The sequence below is a fragment of the Macaca mulatta genome, chromosome 5 (assembly GCF_049350105.2).
Source record: "Macaca mulatta isolate MMU2019108-1 chromosome 5, T2T-MMU8v2.0, whole genome shotgun sequence".
NCBI lineage: Eukaryota > Metazoa > Chordata > Mammalia > Primates > Cercopithecidae > Macaca > Macaca mulatta.
In genome coordinates this window covers 108,760,441-108,786,832 of record NC_133410.1, presented here as the reverse complement: position 1 = coordinate 108,786,832, position 26,392 = coordinate 108,760,441, and the positions used below count along the sequence as shown (strand labels likewise).

The window sequence follows — 26,392 nt, the reverse complement described above, 5'->3', positions numbered from 1 at the left end:
GTGACCAACTAGGCTCCATTTGCCTGGGACTCTCCTGGTTTGGGAACTGAAAATCTTGCGTCCTGGGAACTCCCTCAATTCTGTGCACACCAATGGCTGGTCAACCCCTGTGTGGATCGTATTTTGCCTCTTTGGTTTCATCTAAATTTCTGGTAGCACTTCCAGGTTCAAAAGACTTAGTCCTCAAACTCTTAGGAAATTCTAGTGGCTTCCAGGACCTCACAGTCAATTGCTGCAAGACAGTTTTACTGAGCCAGGACTCCAAGACTTTTGGTCTCAAGTGGTTACATATTTGAATATTTGAGCAACCAATCCATAATAATAATAATAATAATCCAAGCAGCCAACTGTGGTCAAGTTAATAATAATGACATCTGCTACTGATTATGAGCCAGGCAGTATACTTCAGTGCTTTCCTACCCTCACCACCAATCCTCAGGACATCTATGTAACGTGGCTATTCATTAGTCTCATTTTATGAATATGGAAACTGAAGTCATACATATTCAAGCAAGGCTCCAGGTCCTGAACCAAGTGGATCTAATTCCAAAGCCCATATTCCTGTAGCACACTTTTCAAAGTTCCTCTAAGTTCCCCTGTATCTTGAACTGAGGAAATTACAGTTGCATGGGTGCTTTGAGGTAATCATTAAAGGCTTTTGTAAACTTTGGGAGTAGGACCAGGCTCACGGTAACTAGGAGATTGAGTACCCTGAGAGTTCCCCAGAATTTCATAGAAATATGGTGTTTAGAAGAAAGAGTCATCTGGTAAATCCTCTAAACCTAAAATTAAGACTTAGCTGCTATATATTCAAACTGATCAATTTTTTTTTTTTACCTTCCAAGATTCAGCTTTTGGTACTTTATCATCCAGTCAAGTCTCATGGAGACTGGATTAGGACCATAAGACTTATTCAGATATTAAACTTCACATGATACATTATTTTGTGTAAAACAATTTTTAGATTAATATGCTACAAAGTTTTGCCAAGCCCTTAAGAGGGAGTTTATCAATTCAGTGCTTTTGCATTTGTGCTGTCACTACCCATGTTTGAATGCATTTACTTTTGTGCATAAGTAAACACGTTTTTGTTTGAAAGTTGAGACTAAGAATACCTGTTCTTGTCCATGCCTGTTTAACTTTGTCTTACCGTACTGGCAAACATACTGGAGTTCTTCAGCATTTACTGCTAAAGCGATGGTGCTTACTCACAAGCCAAATCAACTGGCAATGCTCTTTCCTGGTGGATTTAATTTGGCTAATGAGTTATAGTAACAAATTCTAATTACAAATTCTGAATTTGACATAATATATGTTAAATTGGATGTACATTTACTATATTATATTGAGAGAGAGATTTGTGGAAAAAATGTATACTGATTTTCAAAAAGAAACTTTTGTTTGTATCTAAAAAATGAACTCTTAACAAATTTCATCTCCGGGTTGTTAAGAGCCCAGGTTCTGGATTTCATAGCTTGAACAGCTTTGCCTGAAGACTTAGAAAGCCTGCTTCACCGGATCACTTAACAAGAGTAAAATCTCCTTTGTGTAAAGTTTTCTTGGAGGTGATGGTGTACCAGTATGCTGACCACCTACTGTCAAAAATAACATCTATACTGGACATTCTCCTATCAAATAGTAGATCCAGAAGCTTCTGGTGCCATTGCAACTTATATTAAGAAATAGTGGTCTGTAATGGTTAAACAGCTACTGAAGAAGACCTAGGTACTTTCCCAAGTAAATGAAAACCCTCTGGCATTTGAGAGCCAGTATGCAGGCTGGATTTCAATTTCTCTTGAGCCCCTGCACTGTGTTACATTGGTGGCATAAACAAACTGTACAACGATATGAGACAACCCTGTGGTTAATGTGATTCGGGGTCAAATGATAATTTCTCTATGTGCAGACACAGAAAGTTTTACTTAATTTTCTATACCTAAAATACTTAGAAACCATAGTCATCCATATTGATATTTTATATCATCTCAACTTCTCCTGCCGAAACTTGACCCACTGTTGCAATTATTTTACATTTCCTTGGCTCTATTTTCATTTATGTTTAACACCAGAAACCACATCAAGTCTTTGCAGAATGAAGTAGAGTATAAAGAAGTAGAAATGTACACATGCATCTCTAAAATCTCTAGGCAAAGCACCCTGCACTTAAACACACAATACATTTTTTCATGATTGTGTTGAACTGATGTAACCTAACCTGTTTTTATATCCTTCAAAATAAGGTGGGCATGAATGCTTTCAGCCCTTGTCAGTAGCTTTGATTATCCTGTTTTTGTTAGATCCCTCCTCTTGGTTTGATCATAGTAGTTACTGTATTTCTTTTTATAAGTTGGTTTGCAAAGGGTGGGGCTTGCAGACCATTGGGAAGTTGTAACAGCTGTGAGTCATATTGTTGAAGGCAGAACTTTGGAGCCAGACTATTTATGTGAAGGAACAAGATGCTGTTATTTACAACAGAGTGAACTGAGATTCAGTCAGTAAAAGTCTTTGTTTGCAGAAATACAGATCCAAGACAAAGACAGGATGGGTACTGCTGGAAAAGTAAGTGGAACATTTCTATCTCCTCCTCATCATGACCTAATGGTGTGAGACTGATACTTAGAACTTTGAATCCATTAAAGTAATTAAACACTTGGAGATATTCCTTGAGGAATGAAATGCCTCATGAGCAGGCATACAGTGAGGGAAACACTGGGTACAGTGTTTCAGAGAATGTCAGTGGAAGCAGGGGTAAGTTGGAAATAGCGTATCCAATGTTAGCAAGACATTGGAGGAAAATAGAGAAATGTGATTTATGTTGTCATTATTCATAATTTGATTTCAGGATAGCTGGGCAATTGCTCCAGGAAGCAAAATGTTTCCACAAGGACACTTCAATCGTCTCAGTAGCATGCGCTGCCCTCACTGCAGTAGTTCAATGGGAGACCAGGGTCTCATGCCCAGATGTTGGAAGAAACATTCCTGCCATTAAGAATGGAAAATGCTAATTCTGGGATGCAAAATGGACAAGAAAGTGTCATGATTTTTAGGTTTCTTACAAATGTAGTTTTTATCAAAATATATATTTTAAAATTCTTTAAAATCAAACTATGTTATTGGTAAATTATGTTTATTGTTTTAAAAACAACAGAGTCAGCAGAGTTGGTATTAACTTTAGAAATAGCTTTACTTTCTTTTTTTTATTTGAAAGTAGGTCAGTATAATTCCTTGCTTTAAATGGGTACGTAATTGCTTAAAGGACTAAGTGCTTTTGTTTGTTTTGTTTTAACTTGAACAATTTTGCATTTAGCCTGCTTAAGGTTTTGGAAAAATAAAGATGACATGTGAAGTCTGGGTAATGTGACAAGTCAGGAAACTCTATGATGTTAGAATTTGAAATAATTTTTACTAGAATTGAGTAGAACTGGAATAAAACCATCCTAATTTGGGTCAGAAATCCAGCAAAACTAGATTACTTAGGAATTTAATTTTGCACTACAGAAGCTAGCAACTCTATCCATGGAAATTAATGAATCTTAGAACTGAAAGGAATCTTAAAAATTTGCAACTTTAACCACCCAACAGATGCTTCAGGTCTGGTTACACTATTTCTAGAAAGTGGATATTCATCCTTTGTAAGAACATTTCTAATGATGTAGAAAGTAGCCTCAAGGCAGCGCTTTCCAATTATAATTAATAATACAACGTATAATATATAAAGACTATAAAAGCTATATAATTTTGATATATTGTCATGCAATAGTGTAGTTTGCATAAGGATTATATATTTCCCAAGGTGCTGTAGTGCCCCAGTGTAGTTCATGAAAGGAGTTTCCCTTTACATTGGGATTGATTTTTTTCTCTTTATAATAAATGTGTTCTTTTTCATTAAAAACAGTAAAAGATAACTGTATTAGTTTCCTAGGGCTTCCATAACAAAGTATCACAGACTGAATGGCTTAAACAGCAGAAATTTGTTTTCTTGTACATCTGAAGGCAAGTATTCTGAGATTAAGGTGTCATCAGGGTTGGTTTCTTTTGAGGCCTGTGTCCTTTTGTGGATGACCCTCTTCTCCCTGTCTTCACACGATCTTCCCTTTTTGTTTGTATCCTAATCTCCCCTTCTAATAAAGACACCAGCCATATTGGATTAGGTTCCACCCTGATCACCACATTTTAAATTAATTACTTCTTGAAAGACCCCATCTCCAAATACAGTCACCTTCTGAGGTACTGGGGGTTAGGACTTCAACATATGAATTCGGAGGGAGACACAATTCATCCCATACCAGTGAATATTCTAGAAAATTTGGAAGGTCAGAAAATAAGAGGGAAAAAAATCAATCATAATATCACATTCCCAGACTATCATTTTTGTTTGTGTGTTTCCTTCTATTTTTCCATCCATAGTTTAAGTAGCCGTACTCATACAATATACAAATATTTTGATCCTATTTTTCCAACTTAAACATTTTTTCAATTTATTACAATTTATAAACATTTTTAAATGTCTAATTTTCTGCACTTACACAATTTATTTCATCATTCCTCTATTATTGTTCACATATTTTCCTTTATAAATAGTGCTGTGATTACATCTACCATATAGAGAGATTTTTCTAAAGATAGTATTTTCTCGAGGTAGGCTTTAAAAATGGAATTACAGGGTAAACATGTCACAACATCCTTAAGTATCTTGATGTACCATGCAAATTACTTTCTAAAGGGTTGACATAGGTAAGATGGCCCATTTTACTATTTCTCTGACAATACTGTGTATTCTCATTAAGTTCTCATTAGGTAAAAAGTCATTATCAGAGCACGGTGGCTTGTGCCTGTAGTCCCAGCTACTGGGGAGGCTGAGATGGGAAGATAACTTGAGCCCAGGAGCTAGAGTACAATCTAGGCAACAGAGTGTGATATTGTATTAAAAAAAAATTAAAACTTCATTATAGACTTGAAAGGCAGAGAATTGTATCTAATTTTTATTTTTTAAAAAAGGCATTTTTATGAGTGAGGACAAATATGTCACAATCTATTCATTAATCTGTTGCAGTTTTTTCCATAGGTCCTTTGCCTGCCATGTTATCTCCCAGGGTGTAAGTGTGGTATGTGGAAGTGGGAAGGAGTGTTAGGAGTGAAGTTGTTAACGCTTCCTCTGTAAATTTGAGTAAGCATTGTATTTATCAAATGTGGTAACTTTTATCTATTTTGCTTTAATATTTTCCCTCAGTACTACTTGTTGTCAATGTGGAAAATTTACTATTTCTCAACATACAAAATTTTAATTCTTAGAAGCTGTTTCCTTTATGACTTTTTTTAACTTTTATTTTAGGTTCAGGGGTACATGTGCAGGTTTGCTACATAGGCAAATTGTGTATTGTGAGGTTTGGTGTACAAATTATTTTGTCACCCAGATAATAAGCATGGTACCTAATTGGTGGTTTTTCGATCCCTACCCTCCCTCCACCTTCCACCCTCAAATGGGCCCTGGTATCCATTGTTCCTTTCTTTGTGTCCATAGGTACTCAATATTTAGCTTGAGTACCTATGTACTCAAGGTACATAAATGAGAACATGTAGTTATTTAGTTTTCTGTTTCTGTGTAGAGGACCACATGCTCCCAAACGAGACGTTCCTGATAAGTCCTGCTCTTGCAAACAAAGCAGGGCGTTCCTTCCCTGCAAACAGGGAGGACAAAGGAGCCAGCTGCAAACAGCAGACCCTGGGGGCTGATTTATGTGTAAACATCTTGAAAATCCAGAAAGTCAGGGAATGGTCAGAAAAACAACAATGTGTCTTTGTGACTTGGCAACATTCTACAAGCGACTGTATAAAACAAAGCAGAGTGTGTCGTTCGGCGCGGCCCCCATGTTTGTATTGTCCTGTGTTGTCTTGTGTGTTCATTCCTTTGTTTAGGAAACACGCAGACCCCAACATTTCTGCGTTCATTCGCTTAGGATAATGGCCTCCAGCTCCATCCATGTTCCTGCAAAGGACGTGATCTTATTTTTTATATGGCTGCACAGTATTCCGTGGTATATATGTACCACATTTTCTTTATCCAGTCTAGCATTGATGGACACTAAGATGGATTCCATGTCTTTGCTATTGTGAATAGTGCTTTAGTGAACATATGCATACATGTGTCTTTATGATAGGACGATTTATATTCCTTTGGGTATGTACCCAATAATGGGATTGCTGGGTCAAATGTTAATCCTGTTTTAAGTTCTTTGAGAAATGGCCAGACTGCTTTCCACAATCACTGAACTAATTAACCTTCCCACCAGTAGAGCATAAGTGTTCCCTTTTCGCCCCAAACTCACCAGTTTATTTTTTTGACTTTTTAACAATAATCATTCTGACTGGTATGAGATATTACCTCATTGTGGTTTTGATTTGTATTTCTCTAATGATCAGTGATGTCGAGTATTTTTTCATATGCTTGTTGGCCATATATATGTTTTGTTTTGAAAAACATCTGTTCATATCCTTTGCCCACTTTTTTAATGGCGTTGTTTGTTTTTTGCTTACTATTTTGTTTAAGTTCCTTATAGATGCCGGATATTAGACCTTCGTTGGATGCATAGTTTGCAAATATTTTCTCCAATTCTGTATGTTGTCTGTGTACTCTGTTGTTGGTTTCTCTTGCTGCACAGAAGTTCTTTAGTGAAATTAGGTCCCATTTGCCAATTTTTGTTTTTGTTGCAATTGCTTTTGGCATCTTTTTCATTAAGTCTTTACCAGGTCCTATGTTCAGAATGGTATTCCCTAGGTTATCTTCCAGGGGTTTTATAGTTTTGGGTTTTAGATTTAAGTCACATCTTAAGTTAATTTTATATATGATATAAGGAAGGGGTCTGGCTTCAGTCTTCTGCATATGGCTAGCCAGTTATCCCAGCACCATTTATTGAGTAGAGCATTCTTTCCCCATTGCTTGTCCTTTGTTATTTTTTCTATCACTCTTAAGCATAAAAGTTATTCCATGCTCAATATGATTGATATTTACATCTTCATTGATTGATAAAATAGTTTGACTTTAAAAATAAATCTCAGGCCAAGCACGGTGGCTCACAGCTGTAATCCCAGCTCTTTGGGAGGCTGAGGTGGGCAGATCACAAGGTCAGGAGATCGAGACCATCCTGGCGAACATGGTGAAACCCTGTCTCTACTAAAATACAAAAACATATTAGCTGGGTATGGTGGTGCACACCTGTAGTCTCAGCTACTAGGGAGGCTGAGCCACGGGAATTGCTGAACCTGAGAGGCAGAGGTTGCAGTGAGCCCAGATCGCGCCACTGCACTCCAGCCTAGCGACAGAACAAGATTCCATCTAAAAAAAAAAAATAACAAAAAAATAAAAATCTTAACAATCAATCCACCTTGAATTTGTTTGGGAATGTGGTGGGAGATTTCTAACTTCAACATTGGGTCATATTACACTGTAACCCATAACATTTTCATTAGTAAGGCAGAGGGTAAATATTAAAGTGAACTACTGATGGCTTTCAGCCACCCATCTGTTACCAGTGTATCATTTTTCACATTTAATCTTTTACAAAAGAGCCACTTAAGAATCCATAGGAGCTCTCTAGGACCGTTGTGTTTGTTGACAAGAGGAAGGTAACTTATTTTGCATCTGAATAAATTAATTAAAATATTTTATAGGAGTCCTAGACAGATTTGGAGGGAGGAAGGTGGAAACAGTTTCTCTGTGTGTCTCTGTCTCTGTGTCTCTCTCTCTCTGTCAGAATTCAATAATCTTCACAAAATCATTTAATTGAATAACTACAGCATAACCAGTTGAATAACTGGACGCCAGTCACTGGTATCTCCACACCTAGTTTCCACTACTATAAGATGACAAGCTTTAACCTGCCTATCAAGCCCTACCAGGTGCAAGAACTGGGCTAGCCATCCTGGCTGACACGGTGAAACCCCGTCTCTACTAAAAAATACAAAAAAACTAGCTGGGCGAGGTGGCGGGCGCCTGTAGTCCCAGCTACTCGGGAGGCTGAGGCAGGAGAATGGCGTGAACCCGGGAGGCGGAGCTTGCAGTGAGCCAAGATCACGCCACTGCACTCCAGCCTGGGCGGCAGAGCAAGACTCTGTCTCAAAAAACAAAAAAGAACTGGGCTAGGTGCAAAAGGGATACAGAGATGCAGACACAAATTCAGTCACCTGGGAACTCACAGTCATAATCTATATGCTTCATGATGTTCATGGTTCCCTTCAACCTTACCATGCTAATAGTCTCATTTCTTCACCATTGCTATGATTATATACAGTTATTAAATACTGGTTTAAATACAGACAAGCCAGCAGCATTTTCTGTTTTATAAATTTGTCTCTTGTGAATAAGTGATATACAGAGGACAATTTTGTTAATCTATTAGATTTGAAATTGTAACAAAATAACCTATTTTTTGGGGGAGGGATATTATGTGAACAGCAAACAAAAGTCAATAAGTTGGGAAAAGTACCTCAGGTCTAGTCCATCTCTGCATCTCATGTGCTAGGTGACCATGGCTTCAACATTTAGTCACTCTGGGCTGCATTTCTCATACCTTAAACAAAGGCATACACAAGGCTTATAATTCTAGTGTTTGATGAAAATCATTCTGGAAAACTTAGAATATTATATATGCTCTTCTGTTCATATATATACTATTCAAGGAGTCTGTGTTTAAAGGCATAATTTGGACCCATTATAACACTTGCCTATTTCTTAGGTTATTAAATGCAAAGCAGCTGTGCTTTGGGAGCAGAAGCAACCCTTCTCCATTGAGGAAATAGAAGTTGCCCCACCAAAGACCAAAGAAGTTCGCATTAAGGTAAGCGTGAGCCCTAGAGAACTTAAGCCAAAAGCGTTATCAAACTTATATTGAATATAGCACTATTGTGAGACTGGATTCTTAAATAAGGAGATGCTTCCTATGTTTGGAGTATTAATTCCTTTACTTGCTCTTATATATTGTTAAGGATCTGGTTGTAGTCGATGTGAAATTAATGAGTTCATTATCCCTTTAAAAAACAACGTGCTTTATTATACCTTTGATTTGTTGAATTTTTATTCATATAGCATCTAATTTAAAAATGGTTAATAATCATAGCTAAAGACTTTTAAAAAAATCTTCTGGAAGCAGATTATTTTGAGATTACTTTTCACAAAGAATGAAGAACTCACTTGTGCCTGGAGAAATGACAACTTCATGGAACATTTTCCTCCCTTTCTTTGGACAGAGCTTAACCTTGGCTTTGCATATCAGTTGTTGAGTAGGAATTGCTACCAATCTTTCTTTGACCCTCTTACTGTTACCTGAGCACTAGAGTAGCAGTAAGATTTTGCTCTTGTATGTCATTTCCTCTGTTCTTTGTTAAGAGAGCCCAAGAAGGACCTAGCTATAAAAATCTACTTTCGGGCCATCACATGGTAATATCTGCATTCTGGTTCCCTCGCAAGAGCACCAATTTATTATAGAAAGGCACCAAGAGTCAACCTAGGGTTTGAGGGAGCAATATTATAAGTTCCATCAGAGAGGGATCTTGTCTGATGGTTGATTTTTGGCTCAGAATCATCTAAGAGTAAATGTTGTTACATTAGGCAATGATATTGACTAAACAATTATAATTTCCTCAAGAAGTTAAATATTCTCCCAACAATGAAATGATCAGATTGTTGATTGGTGCAATGTTTTTGTCTTTGAACACAGATTTTGGCCACAGGAATCTGTCGCACAGATGACCATGTGATAAAAGGAACAATGGTGTCTAAGTTTCCAGTGATTGTGGGACATGAAGCAACTGGGATTGTAGAAAGCATTGGAGAAGGAGTGACTACAGTACAACCAGGTATATGCAGGTGTCAAGCCACAAGTTTGAAATAATTAGGCTTTGATTAGCCTATCAAAGGAAATAGCACACACTAGGAATTATTAGAGGGATCCTTAACGCTATTCAGGGAAATAAAAGGATACAAGAATGGATTTTACTGAGTAATGTTTAATTTGGCAAAACCTCAACTTTTAGAAGGCAAACCTTATGGTTTTTATAAACCTTAGACTATCTTTTTAAAAGTTTTACCTACAGTATGGGCTCAATTCACATTTGTTAATTTCATATTTTAACATTAATGAACAGCATCTTATATCATGATTTTTTTTCCTATAGGTGACAAAGTCATCCCTCTCTTTCTGCCACAATGTAGAGAATGCAATGCTTGCCGCAACCCAGATGGCAACCTTTGCATTAGGAGCGAGTAGGTTTCAGTCATTTTTACTTTAATGTTATTCAAATTGTTCCTGTGCTAATTTTTGAATTGAGTTAATTAATACATGTATTTGATGTATCAAATAGTATTACTGGTCGTGGAGTACTGGCTGATGGCACCACCAGATTTACATGCAAGGGCAAACCGGTCTATCACTTCATGAACACTAGTACATTTACTGAGTACACAGTGGTGGATGAATCCTCGGTTGCTAAGATTGATGACGCAGCTCCCCCTGAGAAAGTCTGTTTAATTGGCTGTGGGTTTTCCACTGGATATGGGGCTGCTGTTAAAACTGGCAAGGTAAGAAACAGGGTAGGCTAGTTTCTTTGTTTCTTACTTCCTTTTCTTAAATGATGTCCTTGGAATCTTGAAGAGTTTTGGGAAAAAAAAAAAGATTTAAAAAATATATTGCATATCAGGCTGCCAAATCAACTGAAAGAAAAATACGAAATTCAGATTAGAATTTTTGTTTTTTTTACGCTTGAGAATATTTATTGATTATATTTGCAAACTGCACCATTTCTCCATCTTTAAAATATGTCCCTTCCCCGTCTATTAAGTTTGTTAAGGTAGAATGATCTCAGTATTTCAGGCTTTTTGTCAGAACTTTTACTCCTAGTTTCTTGTCAGCTAAGTAAGAATTATTGTATAACTACAAAATAGAGTCATAAGTACATTACCAACTCCTCAGAAAAAAAGTATAATTATGTCAAATCACCTGTTATAGATAATATAAAGATCAATAAAATCATTAATCATTTGGATTACCACCTATGATGCATATCAGAAATAAAATACAGTAGTGTTTGTTGCCTATAATCAGTAATGCTGTTACAGTTCACCAAAACTGATTTCTCAATATACATTTTTACATCAACTATGATGTTAGATAGGATCCTTGGAATTTTAAATTAATCACATGAATTTCACAAGGAAATTGGAGTTCAAGGAATTAAGAATCTTTGACCTAATACAGTATAAAAGAAAAAACCTTTATCAAGAAACATAATTGAAAATTAAATTTCTAGATTTAATTTTTGTTTCTTCCACATCTCCTTCAGATTCAAATTTCTAAAATGTATATGTGTATCTAAATTTATTTACAAATGACTCAGAGTTATGATTTTTTAATTTCTTCTATTAAAAAATGGGATATATGTGCAGAACGTGCAGGTTTGTTACACAGGTATACGTGTGCCATGGTGGTTTGCTGCTCCTCATCCTCTAAGTTCCCTCCCCTCATCCCCTATCCCCCAACAGGCCCTGGTGTGTATTGTTCCTCTCTCTTTGACCATGTGTTCTCATTGTTCAACTCCCACTTATGAGTGAGAACATGCGGTGTTTGGTTTTCTGTTCCTGTGTTAGTTTGCTGAGGATTATGGCTTCCAGTTTCATCCATGTCCCAACAAAGGACATGATCTCATTTCTTTTTAGGGCTGCATAATATTCCATGGTGTATATGTACTACGTTTTCTTTATTCAGTATGTCATTGATGGGCATTTGGGTTGGTTCCAAGTCTTTGCTATTGTAAATAGTGCTGCAGTAAACATATGTGTGCATGTGTCTTTACAGTAGAATGATTTATATTCCTTTGGGTGTATACCCAGTAATGGGATGGCTGGGACAAATGATATTTCTGGTTCTAGATCCTTAAGGATTTACCATACTGTCTTCCACAATGGTTGAACTAATTTATATTCTCACCAGCAGTATAAAAGCTTTCTTATTTCTCCATAGCTTTGCCAGCATCTATTGTTTCCTGACTTTTTAGTAATCATCATTCTGACTGGCATGAGATGGTATCCCACGGTGGGTTTGATTTGCATTTCTCTAATGATCAGTGATGTTGAGCTTTTTTCCTATGCTTATTGGCCACATAAATGTCTTCTTTTGAGAACTGTCTGCTCATATCCTTTGCCCACTTTTGAATGGGGTTCTTCATTTTTTTCTTGTATATTTGTTTACGTTCCTTGTAAATTCTGGATATTAGACCTTTGTCAGATGGATAGATCACAAAAATTTCCTCCCATTCTGTAGGTTGCCTGTTCACTCTGATGATAGTTTCTTTTGCTTTGCAGAAGTTCTTTAGTTTAATTAGATCCCATTTGTCAATTTTGGCTTTTGTTGCAATTGCTTTTGGTGTTTTTGTCATGAAGTCTTTGCCCATGCCTATGTTCTGAATGCTATTGCCTAGGTTTTCTTCTAGGGTTTTTATGGTTTTGGGTTTTACATTTAAGTGTATAATCCATCTTGAGTTAATTTTTGTATAAGATGTAAGGAAAGGATCCAGTTTGAGTTTTTTTGTATATGGCTAGTCAGTTTTCCTAGCATCATTTATTAAATAGGGAATCCTTTCCCCATTGCTTGTTTTTGTCAGATTTGTTGAAGAGCAAATGATTGTAGATGTGTGGTGTTATTTCTGAGGCCTCTGTTCTGTTCCATTGGTCTATGTATCTGTTTTGGTACCAGTAGCATGCTGTTTTTGTTACTGTAGCCTTGTAGTATAGTTTGAAGTCAAGTAGTGTGATGCCTCTAGCTTTATTCTTTTTGCTTAGGATTGTCTTGGCTATATGGGCTCTTTTTTGGTTCCATATGAAATTTAAAGTAGTTTTTTCTAATTCTGTGAAGAAAGTAGCTTGATGGGGATAACATTGAATCTATAAATTACTTTGGGCCGTATGGCCATTTTCTTGATATTGATTCTTCCTATCCATGAGCATGGAATGTTTTTCCATTTGTTTCTGTCCTCTCTTATTTCCTTGAGCAGTGGTTTGTAGTTCTCCTTGAAGAGGTCCTTCATATCCTTTGTAAGTTGTATTCCTAGATATTTTATTCTCTTTGTAGCAATTGTGAATGGGAGTTCACTCATGATTTGTGGTTTTAACTGGAGGCCCTTTTCAGGTTTCACTTTTTGACCCTAACACCTAACATGTTCAAGAACATTCCTCTCCACAGGTCAAACCTGGTTCCACTTGTGTCGTCTTTGGCCTGGGAGGAGTTGGCCTGTCAGTCATCATGGGCTGTAAGTCAGCTGGTGCATCTAGGATCATTGGGATTGACCTCAACAAAGACAAATTTGAGAAGGCCATGGCTGTAGGTGCCACTGAGTGTATCAGCCCCAAGGACTCTACCAAACCCATCAGTGAGGTGCTGTCAGAAATGACAGGCAACAATGTGGGGTACACCTTTGAAGTTATTGGGCGTCTTGAAACCATGGTAAGACCCAAAATTTGAGAAGCCACAAAATACCCAAGTTATTAGATATGCACAAGGTAAATTTAATTCTCTATAACTTTATTAATAGTTAATAATGGAAATATCTCTGTGATTGTCAGTTTTACTGAGGCAAAAACTGATAATCACATAGCGATTTTGCCTAAAAAGTCAAATACTTAAGAGCAGGTTCGCTGGATCAAAGTTAAATACCATATCATACAACTCTCAGCTGACCAGAGGGCAAGGTAGTTAACCCTTCTAGATAATTGTTTTAAGTATGACCTTCCTTGTGTATGTAGATTTCTTGGCAAAAGCGATTCTGTCTCTTGAATGTCAGCAAAGTAAGCATCAGAAGGTGACTGAGGAGAGGTGAAAAGGGATTATTCCAAATGTTGTGGTCTCTTCCCCCAAATCTGTGATCCATCGACCTTCTCACTCTTTACACCTGAGCTTTGTTTGCCCTCATCTGAATTTCCCTAGAATATGAACCTTCAGTTTTCTAACCATGCCTCCTGTATAGCAACCTGCAACACCAGACCTTCAGTTAGACCTGTAAAACAGATCCAGGGTTCCTGGGACTAGAAAGCTCCAGCCTGGCGTAGCGTAAGGAGACTTGGAAAAATGGAATAAAGCCACTTTTGCTCAAGATTGAGTAGCAGATTAAATCACCTAATGCTTTTGGTAATTTAGGAATAAATAGTCCTTAATTTATCATTGTGTCATATTCTTTTCCTAGTGAATCACTTAGATTTATTTCATATCAACAAATAGCATTTTAGGTCATAAGTTTATGAAGCCATACATGATACTGGATATATTATTAGAGCCTATTGATTTCCAGTCGCTACTTGATGAAGGCTGGTCTCTAAAAACAATGCCATCTGTCGCTCCAATCTAGCAAGTATTAAACTATTAATAACTGGATGAGCTAATGACCAGAAAATGAGAGATTAGTCTCAGAAATGCTCCCAAGAAAACAGACTCTTTTGTACCACATTTTAGTATTTTATTTAATTTTGAGACTAAAAAAGAAAACTATGCTAAATGATTTGGTATATTAATTCAATTTAGTTTAGTTCAAATGGCTTTCTAAGGCTTATCTGAAGTGGTGATATTGGTATGAAAATATCACAAGAATTTTCCCTGTGTTTTAGTCCATGGTACACTGAAAATGCCATGAACACTGACCACATTGATTGCCGTTTTCTGCCTTAAAGGGCAAATGTGTATAGAAATTTAATTAAGGACTAAAGTTGCACTGAAACATTTTTAAAGCAAGTAAAAAACAGAAGATGGCTTAATTTAATTCCATGACTTTGCCATAGTACATAGGTCATTTCAGAGCTTATGTTACACTATAAGAGACATAGGAAGCAAATGATCTCCTCTATTTTAAACTCAGATTGATGCTCTGGCATCCTGCCATATGAACTATGGGACCAGCGTGGTAGTAGGAGCTCCTCCATCAGCCAAGATGCTCACCTACGACCCGATGTTGCTCTTCACTGGACGCACGTGGAAGGGATGTGTCTTTGGAGGTGAGGAAAGCAAAGCCTCTGGATGGGGAGTGATGGCTTTCACTCTGTTGCTTGGCAAGTGGGAGAAGCCTGTTTCCTCAGGCCTTTCTTCCAAGAATGAGTATGAAGGGATCTAAAATGGAACTGTGACAATAAAAACACAAAAGATAATTCTCCACTGCTCACCTTGATGTAGGACTAATATTGGTGGACACATTTTTGATATTAGCATCTGCAACTGAAGTTCCCCAAAGGCCTGAATGAGAGACACCAGTAGTGTTTCTATAGGGATGAATTATGTGACAGGAAGTTCTGATTTAATCCATTTTTATTAATATATGCAAGAATGTGTATTAAAATGAATTTATTCGATTCATAATAGCACCAACAAAAATCCCGGACCCAAAGCCAAAACGAACAACAACCTAAAAAAGAATTGTCACATTTTATGGGAACAGTTCAGATTCACACTGGAAGGACTTAGATTATCACTCAACAATTAATATTGTTTTAGGAAAGATGGAGCCAGGGTCACTCTGCTCAAGGCAGGTGACACAGTGAATCCTTTTATTTCCCTCCTCCACAAAGTCTCGTTTTCTAGTGCCTTCATACAGAGCTGTACTGGGTGCTTTAGAGTACTTCTAATATTGGAGTCTGCCTTAAACAATATAAGAGAATAGTCACTGTTCAAGTACTTGTTAAGAGTATAAAAAGGAGAAAATGATTGTTCTTCACTTAGAGAAGTACATAATATAGTGAAGGATACAAAAACAAATATAAAAGAAAGATATGAAAATAAGTGTAGCTATAGATATTATAAAACAAATTATAAGAGGAGCTTTTTCGCATTTATTCTACGTTAAAAGTTTTACATTAATATGTTAGTTTATTTTATTTCTCAGTAACTCTCCGAGGAAGCTACTTAATGAATAATAAAACTGAGACTTGGAACTATTAAGTTTTTTGCCCCTATAGCTCTCAAGTTGAGAACTGAAATTTAAAACTGGTCCATGGGAGAACAAAATTTTTCCTCTTTCTGCAACATTACTTGGGGCATAACAAAAGCAAGAGGCCAGTAGGTATGGATGAGATTTTATAGAGAAGGCTTCTGAGGGAAAATAAAACTTGAATTGAAGAACAAAACAATAAGAGATATAAGTTAAACCTCCTTGCTTTGACTATTTGTGGGAAGTGGGAAGATTATAGATTATTCAGGAATATTAGAGATACAATTCAATTATTCAGCAAATATTTGTTGAGTGTATACTGAGTACAGGCACCGCTGTGTATACAGTGTACCATTCCAGGAGCTAGGAAGGGAGAAGAGACAAAACATACCAAGTCCCTGATCTCAGGAAGTGTGAGAATCCTCTCATTTTGGTATAGAGAGACTGACAATAAATAAATGAATGCAGAGTACACCATATGGTTACAAGTGCAAAGGTAAAAATAGAGGATGGGTAATAGGCAGTGCCAGAGGACCAGGGTGGAGGTGGAGGTGAATGCTATTTTATAAAGCTCGGGGAAGGTCTCCTTGATAAGGTAACATTGAGGCAAAAACACAAATAAGATATTCAAAAATCTTGGGAAAGAATATTCCAGGAAGGGAACATAGTAAATACAAAAGGGTGTTGGCAAGAACCATAAGAATGGGGAAACGGTCAGTATGGCTACAATGGAGTGAAGACAGAAGAACAGTCACAGCTGGGATCAGAGGACCTTATATTATATGGGGCCTTTGGGCCATTGCAAGGTTTTAGGAGTTTATTCTGAGAGAGAAATAAAACCATAGAGGCTTCTGAGAGAAGTGTCACCTGATCTGACTTCCATTTTAACACTCTCCCTCTGGCTGCAATATGAGGAATACTCTATATGGGGCAAAGAGCACAAGCAGGGAGATCATGGAAGAAGTTATTATAATGCTGGAAGGAAAGGATGCTGGCTTGGAGTGATGGGGCTGGTGAGAAGTAATCAGATCTTGGATACATTTTGAAGACACAGCCAACAAGATTTGCTGAAATAGTTATTGCATGGCAAAAAGAGTAGAATCCAAGATTTTGGGGCCTAAGCGACAGGAATCATGTCACTATCATCATTTATTGAGAAGGAAGACTATGGAAGGAATAGACTGGGGGCTATGATGGAAGTGGTAGATACCAGGAGTGGTTTGGGGCAGGTTACACTCACAGAGATATCTGAATAAAGATGTCTATAAAATGTAGGCAATTGGGTATGAGTCTGTAGCACAGGTAGAGGTTTAGGATGGGTATACAAACCTAAGTGTTTTAAGTGGAGTATATCGAAAGCCACAAGACCAGAAGCAGCCACCCTAGAAGTAAATGTAGATAAAGAGGAGAAATGGACCAAGGACCAAGCCCTAGGAATCTTTAGAGTTAGAGGTCTGAGAGATGTAGAGGATCCAGCAAAGATCTGTGGAAGAAGTAACTAGTGAGCAAGGAAAATGACAATGATGATGGTGATGATGTAGTATCTAGAAGCTAAGGGAATACAGTGTTTGAGAAAAGGGGAGCCACCAACAGTATCAATTCTACCTAACAGTTCATATAAGAGCAGGACTGAGAAATGACCCTTGTCTGGGTCAAAATGGAGCTCAAAGATTACCTTGATGATAGCTGTTACAGGACAGTGCTGGGGGCAAGAGCATAATCAGAGTGGGCTCAGAGAGGATGAGAGGAAAGGAACAGGATCCAGAAAGAATGAACTGGAGACAATTCTTTCTGTAAAGTAAAGAAATTTCTCTTTACAGAGCAAAGATATGGGGTGAATGGAAAAAGATGTGGGTATCAAAAGAGTTGTTTTAAACCTTTGTTTCTTTTTAATTTGGTTTTATTTTTATTTTACTTTAAGTTCTGGGATACATGTGCAGAACGTGCAGGTTCGTTACATTGGTATACAAGTGCCATGGTGGTTTGCTGCACCCATCAACCCATCATCTAGGTTTTAAGCCCCGCATGCATTAGGTATTTGTCTTAATGCTCTCCCTCCCCTTGCCCCCCATCCACCAACACACCCTGGTATGTGTCGTTCCCTTCCCTGTGTCCATGTGTTCTCATTGTTCAACTCCCACTTATGAGTGAGAACATAGAGTATTTGGTTTTGTGTTCCTGTGTTAGTTTGCTGAGAATGATGGTTTCCAGTTTCATTCATGTCCCTGCAAAGGACATGAACTCATTCTTTTTCATGGCTGCATAACCTTTGTTTCTTATGCTGGGGCAAATACAGCTTATTTGTACACTGCTGGGAATTATCTAACACAGGGAAGGTGATAGTACAGGAAAGAGAAGGAATAAACATAAGATAATAAAAGGTAAAGATTACTTAGTAATGTCTAAAGAGAAAATGTGTCCTTATTTACAGGTTTGAAAAGCAGAGATGATGTCCCAAAACTAGTGACTGAGTTCCTGGCAAAGAAATTTGACCTGGACCAGTTGATAACTCATGTTTTACCATTTAAAAAAATCAATGAAGGATTTGAGCTACTCAACTCAGGACAAAGGTAACTGTTTCTTATGATGATCTTGTCTCTTCTCCACAGGCTACTTTTAAAATTTAGTACTTATAAATGTGCCTGTTTTCTTCATATTTTATTTCTAATTATTTAATCTAGCCAGATTGATACAGTTAATTACTTCTCTTTACCCACTGTATTAGTCTGTTTTCATACTGCTATTAAGAAAAACTGCCCAAGACTGGGTCATTTATAAAGGAAAGAGATTCAATTGACTCACAGTTCAGCATGGCTGGGAGGCTTCAGGAAACCCACAGTCATGGTGGAAGGCAAAGAGGAAGCAAGGCAACTTCTTCACAGGCTGCAGGAAGGAGAAGAGGGGAAGCAAAGGGGGAAGAGCCCCTTACAAAACCATCAGATCTTGTGAGAACTCACTATCATGACAACAGCATGGGGGAAACTGCCTCTGCCCCCGATTCAATTACCTCCACCTGGTCTCTCCCTTGACATGTAGGGATTATAGGGATTACAATTCAAAATGAGATTTGGGTGGGGACACAAAGTCTAACCATATCACCAACTTAGTATGCCATTGTACTATATTAATCAAGTTTTTAAAATCTTTTGGATTTTGTTTGTTTACCTAGTTGATCTCATTGTGGCTATTTTTATTTCATCACAAAGCTGCTAGTTATTTCAAGTAGGCCACAACATTTCCTTATTTTACAGTTTTCAAAGTGCTTTCTCAAATGTGCATTTTTCAGATCCCTGTAAGCCAGGTATTATTTTTACCATTTTTAGATGAAGACTAAGGTTGTGAAAGCAAATAAAAACTCATCAAACCTCCTGGGGTAGTGCCAGGATACAAACTAATTGCAAAACTTGTGCTCTTTTGACCACATAACAAACTTCTCTGACAGAGCTTGGCAAGCTCTGGGTAAACATGGGTGTGATGATTTTTACTCTTGCTGTTTCTGAGGGTGTGGCAAGGGTTGAGGTCAAGTATGAATTCATGCAAATTTTATCTACGACATCCACCTCATGGAGGTCTCAAACAGCAATCAAAAAGCCTGTCTACAAGATGAAATGACTTTCACTCATTGGGTCTATAAATAATTATTAAGCTTTCACTATGTGCCAAGGACTTGATTTCATTAGCAAAAGGATCTATATATTGAGATCCAAATTTTTACTAATTTTTTTTTTTTTTTTTTTTTACCTGAGAGTTTTACAATGTTGTGTTTTGTCTCCACATCTGGTCTAGCCTACAGGATCATCATATTATGAACATACATTTTTTTAAGCAAGTAAACAATGGGATTCTGTAAGAAAAACTGTCAGAACCACTCAATACTACTTTACCCAGATAAGCAAAACTAAAAACTTAGTATGGCCTGCTTGGAAAATAATTACTATTTGTTTTCCAGAGAAACATAAATTCTGCTTTCAGGAATTTTGCTTCAAATATCATCTTAATGCAGGGACAGCCAAACTAATATTTGTAAACCTAAACTCTTCAATTTCCATCTACTTCCTGCACAGCTCCATTTGAATGTCCCACTTACATCAACTACACTCAAAATATTTTTTTCGCCAGTAATTTTTATCTCAGTCATTGTATTATGCATTCCCCTTTTACAGATGAGAAACCATAGCATCATGTCTGACTTCTTTTTCACTCTTGCCTACCACATACAAACCAATGCTAAGCCTTGATGATGCAACCCTTGGTTTCTCCTTCAGCATCCCTCATTTCATTGCCCATGCTCATTGCTTTAATTCAGTCTAATCATTTCTGACATGGACACGGTAGTGAGATAATATATTTTGCCCCTTCCGTATTAAAATACATTCCAATTAGTCTCTCACTCAGCTGCCAAGCTCAAGATTCCCCAAAATGTCAATGTCTTAGCATGGTTTTGAAAGCTTTGTTATTGAACTAAAACCTATTTTTTTTTCAACAGGTAAGAATTTGGCATTCATTCTATCACCCTCTGCAGGAGGCTTTTGGGATAAAGTGAGGGAAGTAGGTCTCATCTACTTGCAGGATCTCTTGGGCATCCAGAAATCTAAGCACACTGGATTACCTTTCCTGTTCATATGTTCCTAGGCTTGTTCATGCTTTCTCCTCAGCCTGAAAACCACTTTCCTCTTGTTGGCATACTGAAATTATACTGATGTGTTCAAAATTAGCTCAGATACCCTTATCAGAGTTGCATAAGAAGAAAACTAATTGGTAAGGACTTTGAGTCCAAAGGATTTCCAATAACAGAATTTACTTGAATTTTCTATGACAGATAGAAAAGACAATTGTTTAAACTATCCTCTCTTGAAAGATATTAAAACAAATCATTAAAAACTCTCATTTTACATTTCAGCATTCGAACTGTCCTGACGTTTTGAGATCCAAAGTGGCAGGAGGTCTGTGTTGTCATGGTGAACTGGAGTTTCTCTTTTGACAGTTCCCTCATCTGAAATCATGTATCTGTCTCACAAATACAAGCATAAGTAGAAGATTTGTTGAAGACATAGAACCCTTATAAAGGATTATTAACCTTTATAAACATTTAAAGTCTTGTGAGCATCTGGGAATTAGTATAATAGCAATGTTAATATTTTTAATTTACATTTTGTAAGGCTGTAATTGTATCTTTTTAAAAAACATAGACTTGGATTTCTATGTTGTAATGGAGATTTTTAAGAGCTTTAACCAGCTGCTGCAGATATATATCTCAAAACAGATATAGCATATAAAGATATAGTAAATGCATCTCCTAGAGTAATATTCACTTAACACATTGAAACTATAATTTTTTAGATTTGAATATAAGTGTACTTTTTAAACACTTGTTATGAGTTAACTTGGATTAGGTTTTGAAATCAGTTCATTCCATGATACATATTACTTGATTAGATTAAGAAAGGCAGAAAAGATTAAGGGAAGGGCACATTTTTCAACGATTAAGAATCATCATTACATAACTTGGTGAAACTGAAAAAGTATATCATATGTGTATTTGAGGTTATTTGCCGACATATATTAATATTTTAGAAAATATTCCTTTTTGTAATACCGAATATAAACATAGAGCTAGAATCACATTATCATGTTTATCATAATGTTCAATTTGATACAGTAGAATTGCAAGCCCCTAAGTCCCTATTCACTGTGCTTAATAGTGACTCCATTTAATAAAGTGTTTTTAGTTTTTCACAACTACACTGATGTATTTATATATATCTATAACATGTTTAAAATTCTTAAGAAAATTTTAAAAATTGTTTTTTTTTATTATTATACTTTAAGTTCTAGGGTACATGTGCATAACATGCAGGTTTGTTACATATGTATACTTGTGCCATGTTGCTGTGCTGCACCCATCAACTCGTCAGCACCCATCAACTCGTCATTTACATCAGGCATAACTCCCAATGCAATCCCTCCCCCACCCCGGCCCATGATAGGCCCCAGTGTGTGATGTTCCCCTTCCCGAGTCCAAGTGATCTCATTCTTCAGTCCCCACCTATGAGTGAGAACATGACATGCATACAGCCAATAGACACATGAAAAAATGCTCATCATCACTGGCCATCAGAGAAATGCAAATCAAAACCACAATGAGATACCATCTCACACCAGTTAGAATGGCAATCATTAAAAAGTCAGGAAACAACAGGTGCTGGAGAGGATGTGGAGAAATAGGAACACTTTTACGCTGTTGGTGGGATTGTAAACTAGTTCAACCATTATAGAAAACAGTATGGCGATTCCTCAAGGATCTAGAACTAGAAGTACCATATGACGTAGCCATCCTATTACTGGGGATATACCCAAAGGATTATAAATCATGCTGCTATAAAGACACATGCACACGTATGTTTACTGCGGCACTATTCACAATAGCAAAGACTTGGAATCAACCCAAATGTCCATCAGTGACAGACTGGATTAAGAAAATGTGGCACATATACACCATGGAATACTATGCAGCCATAAAGAAGGATGAGTTTGTGTCCTTTGTAGGGACATGGATGCAGCTGAAAACCATCATTCTCAGCAAACTATCACAAGAACAGAAAATTTTAAAAATTGTATAAAATGTTTTGTGGTGATATATTTTTAAACCGGCAGTTTTATGTTGTTATTGAGCTTTTATTTGTTAAACACAAAGTGTTGAAGCACCTGAAAACATAAAAATACTTTATAAGACACATAAGAAGTTGGGTGGTCATAGCAGAAATTGAGGCTTCCAATATTAGGGCATAATATAGATTGGACACTTCTACCATGGTAAATTGCAAAATGTCCAGGTATTTATGAACCAATTTCACATGATGAATATTTCCCAGTGAAAAGTGTCATGAACTCAAGGAGTAAAATTTCCTTTTTCTTTTACCAGTTTGTCAATCTAGGCTTAATCTAGGTTTAAAAAAAATAGCTGAAAAGTATAAATAATTATTTTGAAGTATCTTCATCATCAACTGGGTTTAGCTATGGCAATTCTCAAAATAGTAGGAATAGTTACAGCTTATAAGAATTATATTTTATGTATTCATATATATCTGTATTTATATCAGTAAATAGATGATAGATAGATAGATAGATAGATAGATAGATAGATAGATAGATAGATATAGATAAGTATAGAAAATCTCTACCCAATAATCATTTGGAGACATTTCCTCTGTCCATTATCAATATCTATAGCTAGGATCCCAGAATCCATTAAGGAAGGAAAACTGTCCCCCGAAAAAGCATTTTTAACAAGAAAAATATGTAGAATGGATTAATTCCTTTAATTCTCTTGCCTCAAATTTTGAAAAACATGTAAATAAGGATACTGAAAGCAATATGTAAATATAGGTGCATCAAAAGAAATAAATCCAATAAGGAATAAATACATTTATATTGTCAGATCACAGCTTTTTAAATGAAATCCACTTTGTGCCTACTTCCTACAAATTATAATTTGACAAATATGCTGCGTATGTGACAATTTTATGTACTTAGTATTTATTATGATACTTTGTGGAATCATTCCTCATGTCTGAGCTTGTCATGGCCAAATAATGAAGAGAAAGACCTTCTACTATCTTTCTCAGGGTAACTTGCACATGAATAGCATTTTGAAAACACGGGTTCTAAGAAGAGATCAGGAAATCTGATTATTTTTGCATATTTCTTATTTCTGGTCAATGAAACCACAAAGCATTGTCAAACTGAGTTCTTGAATATAAATCAAAATATAAGTAAGCAATAAATAGCTAGAGGAATGCTAAAAGAAATATCCAGCTTCTTCTTTAAAGAATAGTCTAGACTTTTAATCATTTAACTGATATGTGGAGAACATTCATTGGGCAATTTTTTTTTTTTTTTAATTTCAACCATGTATCAAGCACTGAGCTAGGTGTTTGGTATACAGTAATGAATAAAACAGATAAAGTATCTTCCCTTGTAGAGCATATGGTCTAGTAGTGATAGCAGCTCCTCTCTGCTAGGAACTGAACACTCTTCGGGACACCCTGGCTGCAGAAAGGAGTGACCCACTGCAGGTCTCGTCTGAGCTATTCTGTCACTCAATAAAGCTCTGCTTCGCCTTGCTCACCCTTCAGTTGTCTGCGTACCTCATTCTTCCTGTTCTCAGGACAAAAACTTGGGGCCCACCGAATAGCCGGGGTAAAAGAGCTGTAACACCAACAGGGCTGAAACATGCCCCTTGCTCACCAAGTTGCGGGCGACAAGGAGAGAAAAGAGATGGAGAGGAGAACTGTGACCCTTTGGGGACCCCAGACCTGGGAGCTCCCTAAGCCAGGGCTGTAACACCCTCTTTGGAACTCTATGGTTCCCGATGTCTCCAAGCTTCCGGGCACCACTGCATTCTTGGTGTCAGCTGTGTAAGCTGCTTATGGTATGTCTGGTCCAGCCACAGACTTGCAGGAAGCTGGTGCTCATGCCAGCACCTGGAGCTGCCCACCTGCTGCAGCCAGCATGCCTGGCTGTGTGCAGTTGCCAGACCCCACACTTCCTCACACACCCCTCATCACTCCGTGACTGGCTCGCCCTTGACAGGTGTGGGGCCCAGACCAGTAGCATGAGTTGAGCATAGCCTGCCAGGTCGAGTGGGCAGAATGAGCCCAGCAGGCCAGAGCAAAACACAAGCAAAGGCACCATTGGCCACAGAGGTTTCTGGCTGGCAAGGCGACACCCCAAGGATCCTGTAACAGTAGGAGATTTAATAAGTAAATAAACATATAAGTATATTACTTCAATTTTTATAAATGATAAATAAGGCAATGATCAAGGTGCTGTGTTAGAGAGATAAAAGAGGGAAAACAGGAAGGTATTTCCAGCTTTCTATAAGGTATTTGAAGCCCTCTCTGAAGAGGTAAATTTAAGCTTACATGGAAGGATAAGCTACAGCCAATTCTATGAAGCGAGGAGCAAAATTTTCTCAGGTGAATGAACAACATGGCCAAAGGTCATTAATTTGGAAAAAACTCACCCATTTATTGTTGGAAACTATAAAAGGGCCAGTGTTGCTGGTATTTGCTGCAAAACGTTAGTGATATTGTTTGGTTCATGAAGCTGAAAAAAATGCCAAATCCTTGTGGACGTTTTTATCTCAATAATACATTTATCTCAATAACCAGCTTCCTTATCTACATTTCCAGAAGATAATGTGATTTGATTAGTGCCAAAATTTATATGAAATTATTTTAATTTAGAGGAAAAAAAGGACTATATAGGAAGAGCATTCCCAAGAGTACCCTCTTGCCCATGGCTTCAACTCCAGTCTCTGCAAAGATTTCTTCTTTGTTTCTCATTCCTCTTTACATCTAGAATTATTTATATTTTTATGTAATAAGTAACTAACCAAGGCCTCATAAACTAGTTTATAGTATTCATCTTCTTCATGCATAGGTATTTGTCCTTTTTTTTTAATTTTTAAAAATATTTTTATTTTTTCTTTTGAAACAATTTTAGAATTAGAGTTTCAAAAAATGTACAGAGAGGTCTCACATATTCTTCACTTAGCCTACCCAATGATAACAACTTGTGTAGCTATAGAACAGTATCTAAACCAAGACATTAACATTGGTATAATCTGTAGAGTTTATTTAGGTTTCTGAAGTTTTACATGCACTAATTTGTATGTGTATGGTTCTATGCAATTTTATCATATGTATAGATTCATGTAACCACTGCCACAATCAAGAATCACAACGGTTTCACAATCACAGCTTTCCTCATGCTACTCCTTCACACAGCCACACCCTTCCCCTCCCCACATCATTAATCCCTGACAATCACTAATCTGTTACTTACCCCTACAATTTTGTTATTTCAATAATGTCATATAAATGGAATAGTACAGTAGCAACCTTTTAAAATGGGCTTTTCTCACTCTCCATGAGGGATAAAAGCATGATATCTATGCAAGTTATTATGTGTATAAACATTTTTGTTCCTCTGTATTGCTATATTGTTATGAATGTGCCACAGTTTGCTTAACCATTCACTCCTTGGAAGACATCTGGGTTGTTTCCAGATTCCAGATTTGGGCTGCGATGAATAAAGCTGCTGTGAATATTCATGTACAGGTTTTGGTGTGAATATAAGTTTTTGTTTCTCTAGGATAAATCCCAAAGAGTGTAATTGCTGGGTCATGTGGTAAGGCATACATAATTTTATAAGAAATTGCTGAACTATTTTCCAGAGTGCCTATATCATTTTATATCCCTACCAGCAACATATTAGTGATCCAACTTCCCTCAATTTTCTTTTTTTTAAATTTATTTATTATTATTATACTTTAAGTTGTAGGGTACATGTGCATAATGTGCAGGTTTGTTACATATGTATACTTGTGCCATGTTGGTGTGCTACACCCATCAACTCGTCATTTACATCAGGT

At 36.9% G+C, this 26,392-nt stretch overlaps 1 protein-coding gene across 1 annotated transcript; it reads left to right on the top strand.

The window, feature by feature from the left end:
* The first annotated feature begins 2,402 nt into the window (after positions 1 to 2,402).
* Positions 2,403 to 21,693, top strand: ADH7 (alcohol dehydrogenase 7 (class IV), mu or sigma polypeptide). Its single transcript, XM_015138868.3, has 9 exons — positions 2,403 to 2,559; positions 8,733 to 8,834; positions 9,714 to 9,852; positions 10,171 to 10,258; positions 10,357 to 10,573; positions 13,230 to 13,490; positions 14,893 to 15,028; positions 18,386 to 18,524; positions 20,855 to 21,693. Exons 1-9 carry the CDS (start codon positions 2,542 to 2,544, stop codon positions 20,877 to 20,879), a joined length of 1,125 nt encoding a protein of 374 aa, XP_014994354.2. The 5' UTR covers positions 2,403 to 2,541; the 3' UTR covers positions 20,880 to 21,693.
* The last annotated feature ends 4,699 nt before the right edge of the window (positions 21,694 to 26,392 follow it).

Coding starts and splice junctions, on each gene's coding strand:
- ADH7 (XM_015138868.3), top strand. Junction 9,853..10,170: donor AGTGACTACAGTACAACCAG/GTATATGCAGGT, acceptor TTTTTCCTATAG/GTGACAAAGTCATCCCTCTC. Junction 10,259..10,356: donor AACCTTTGCATTAGGAGCGA/GTAGGTTTCAGT, acceptor TGTATCAAATAG/TATTACTGGTCGTGGAGTAC.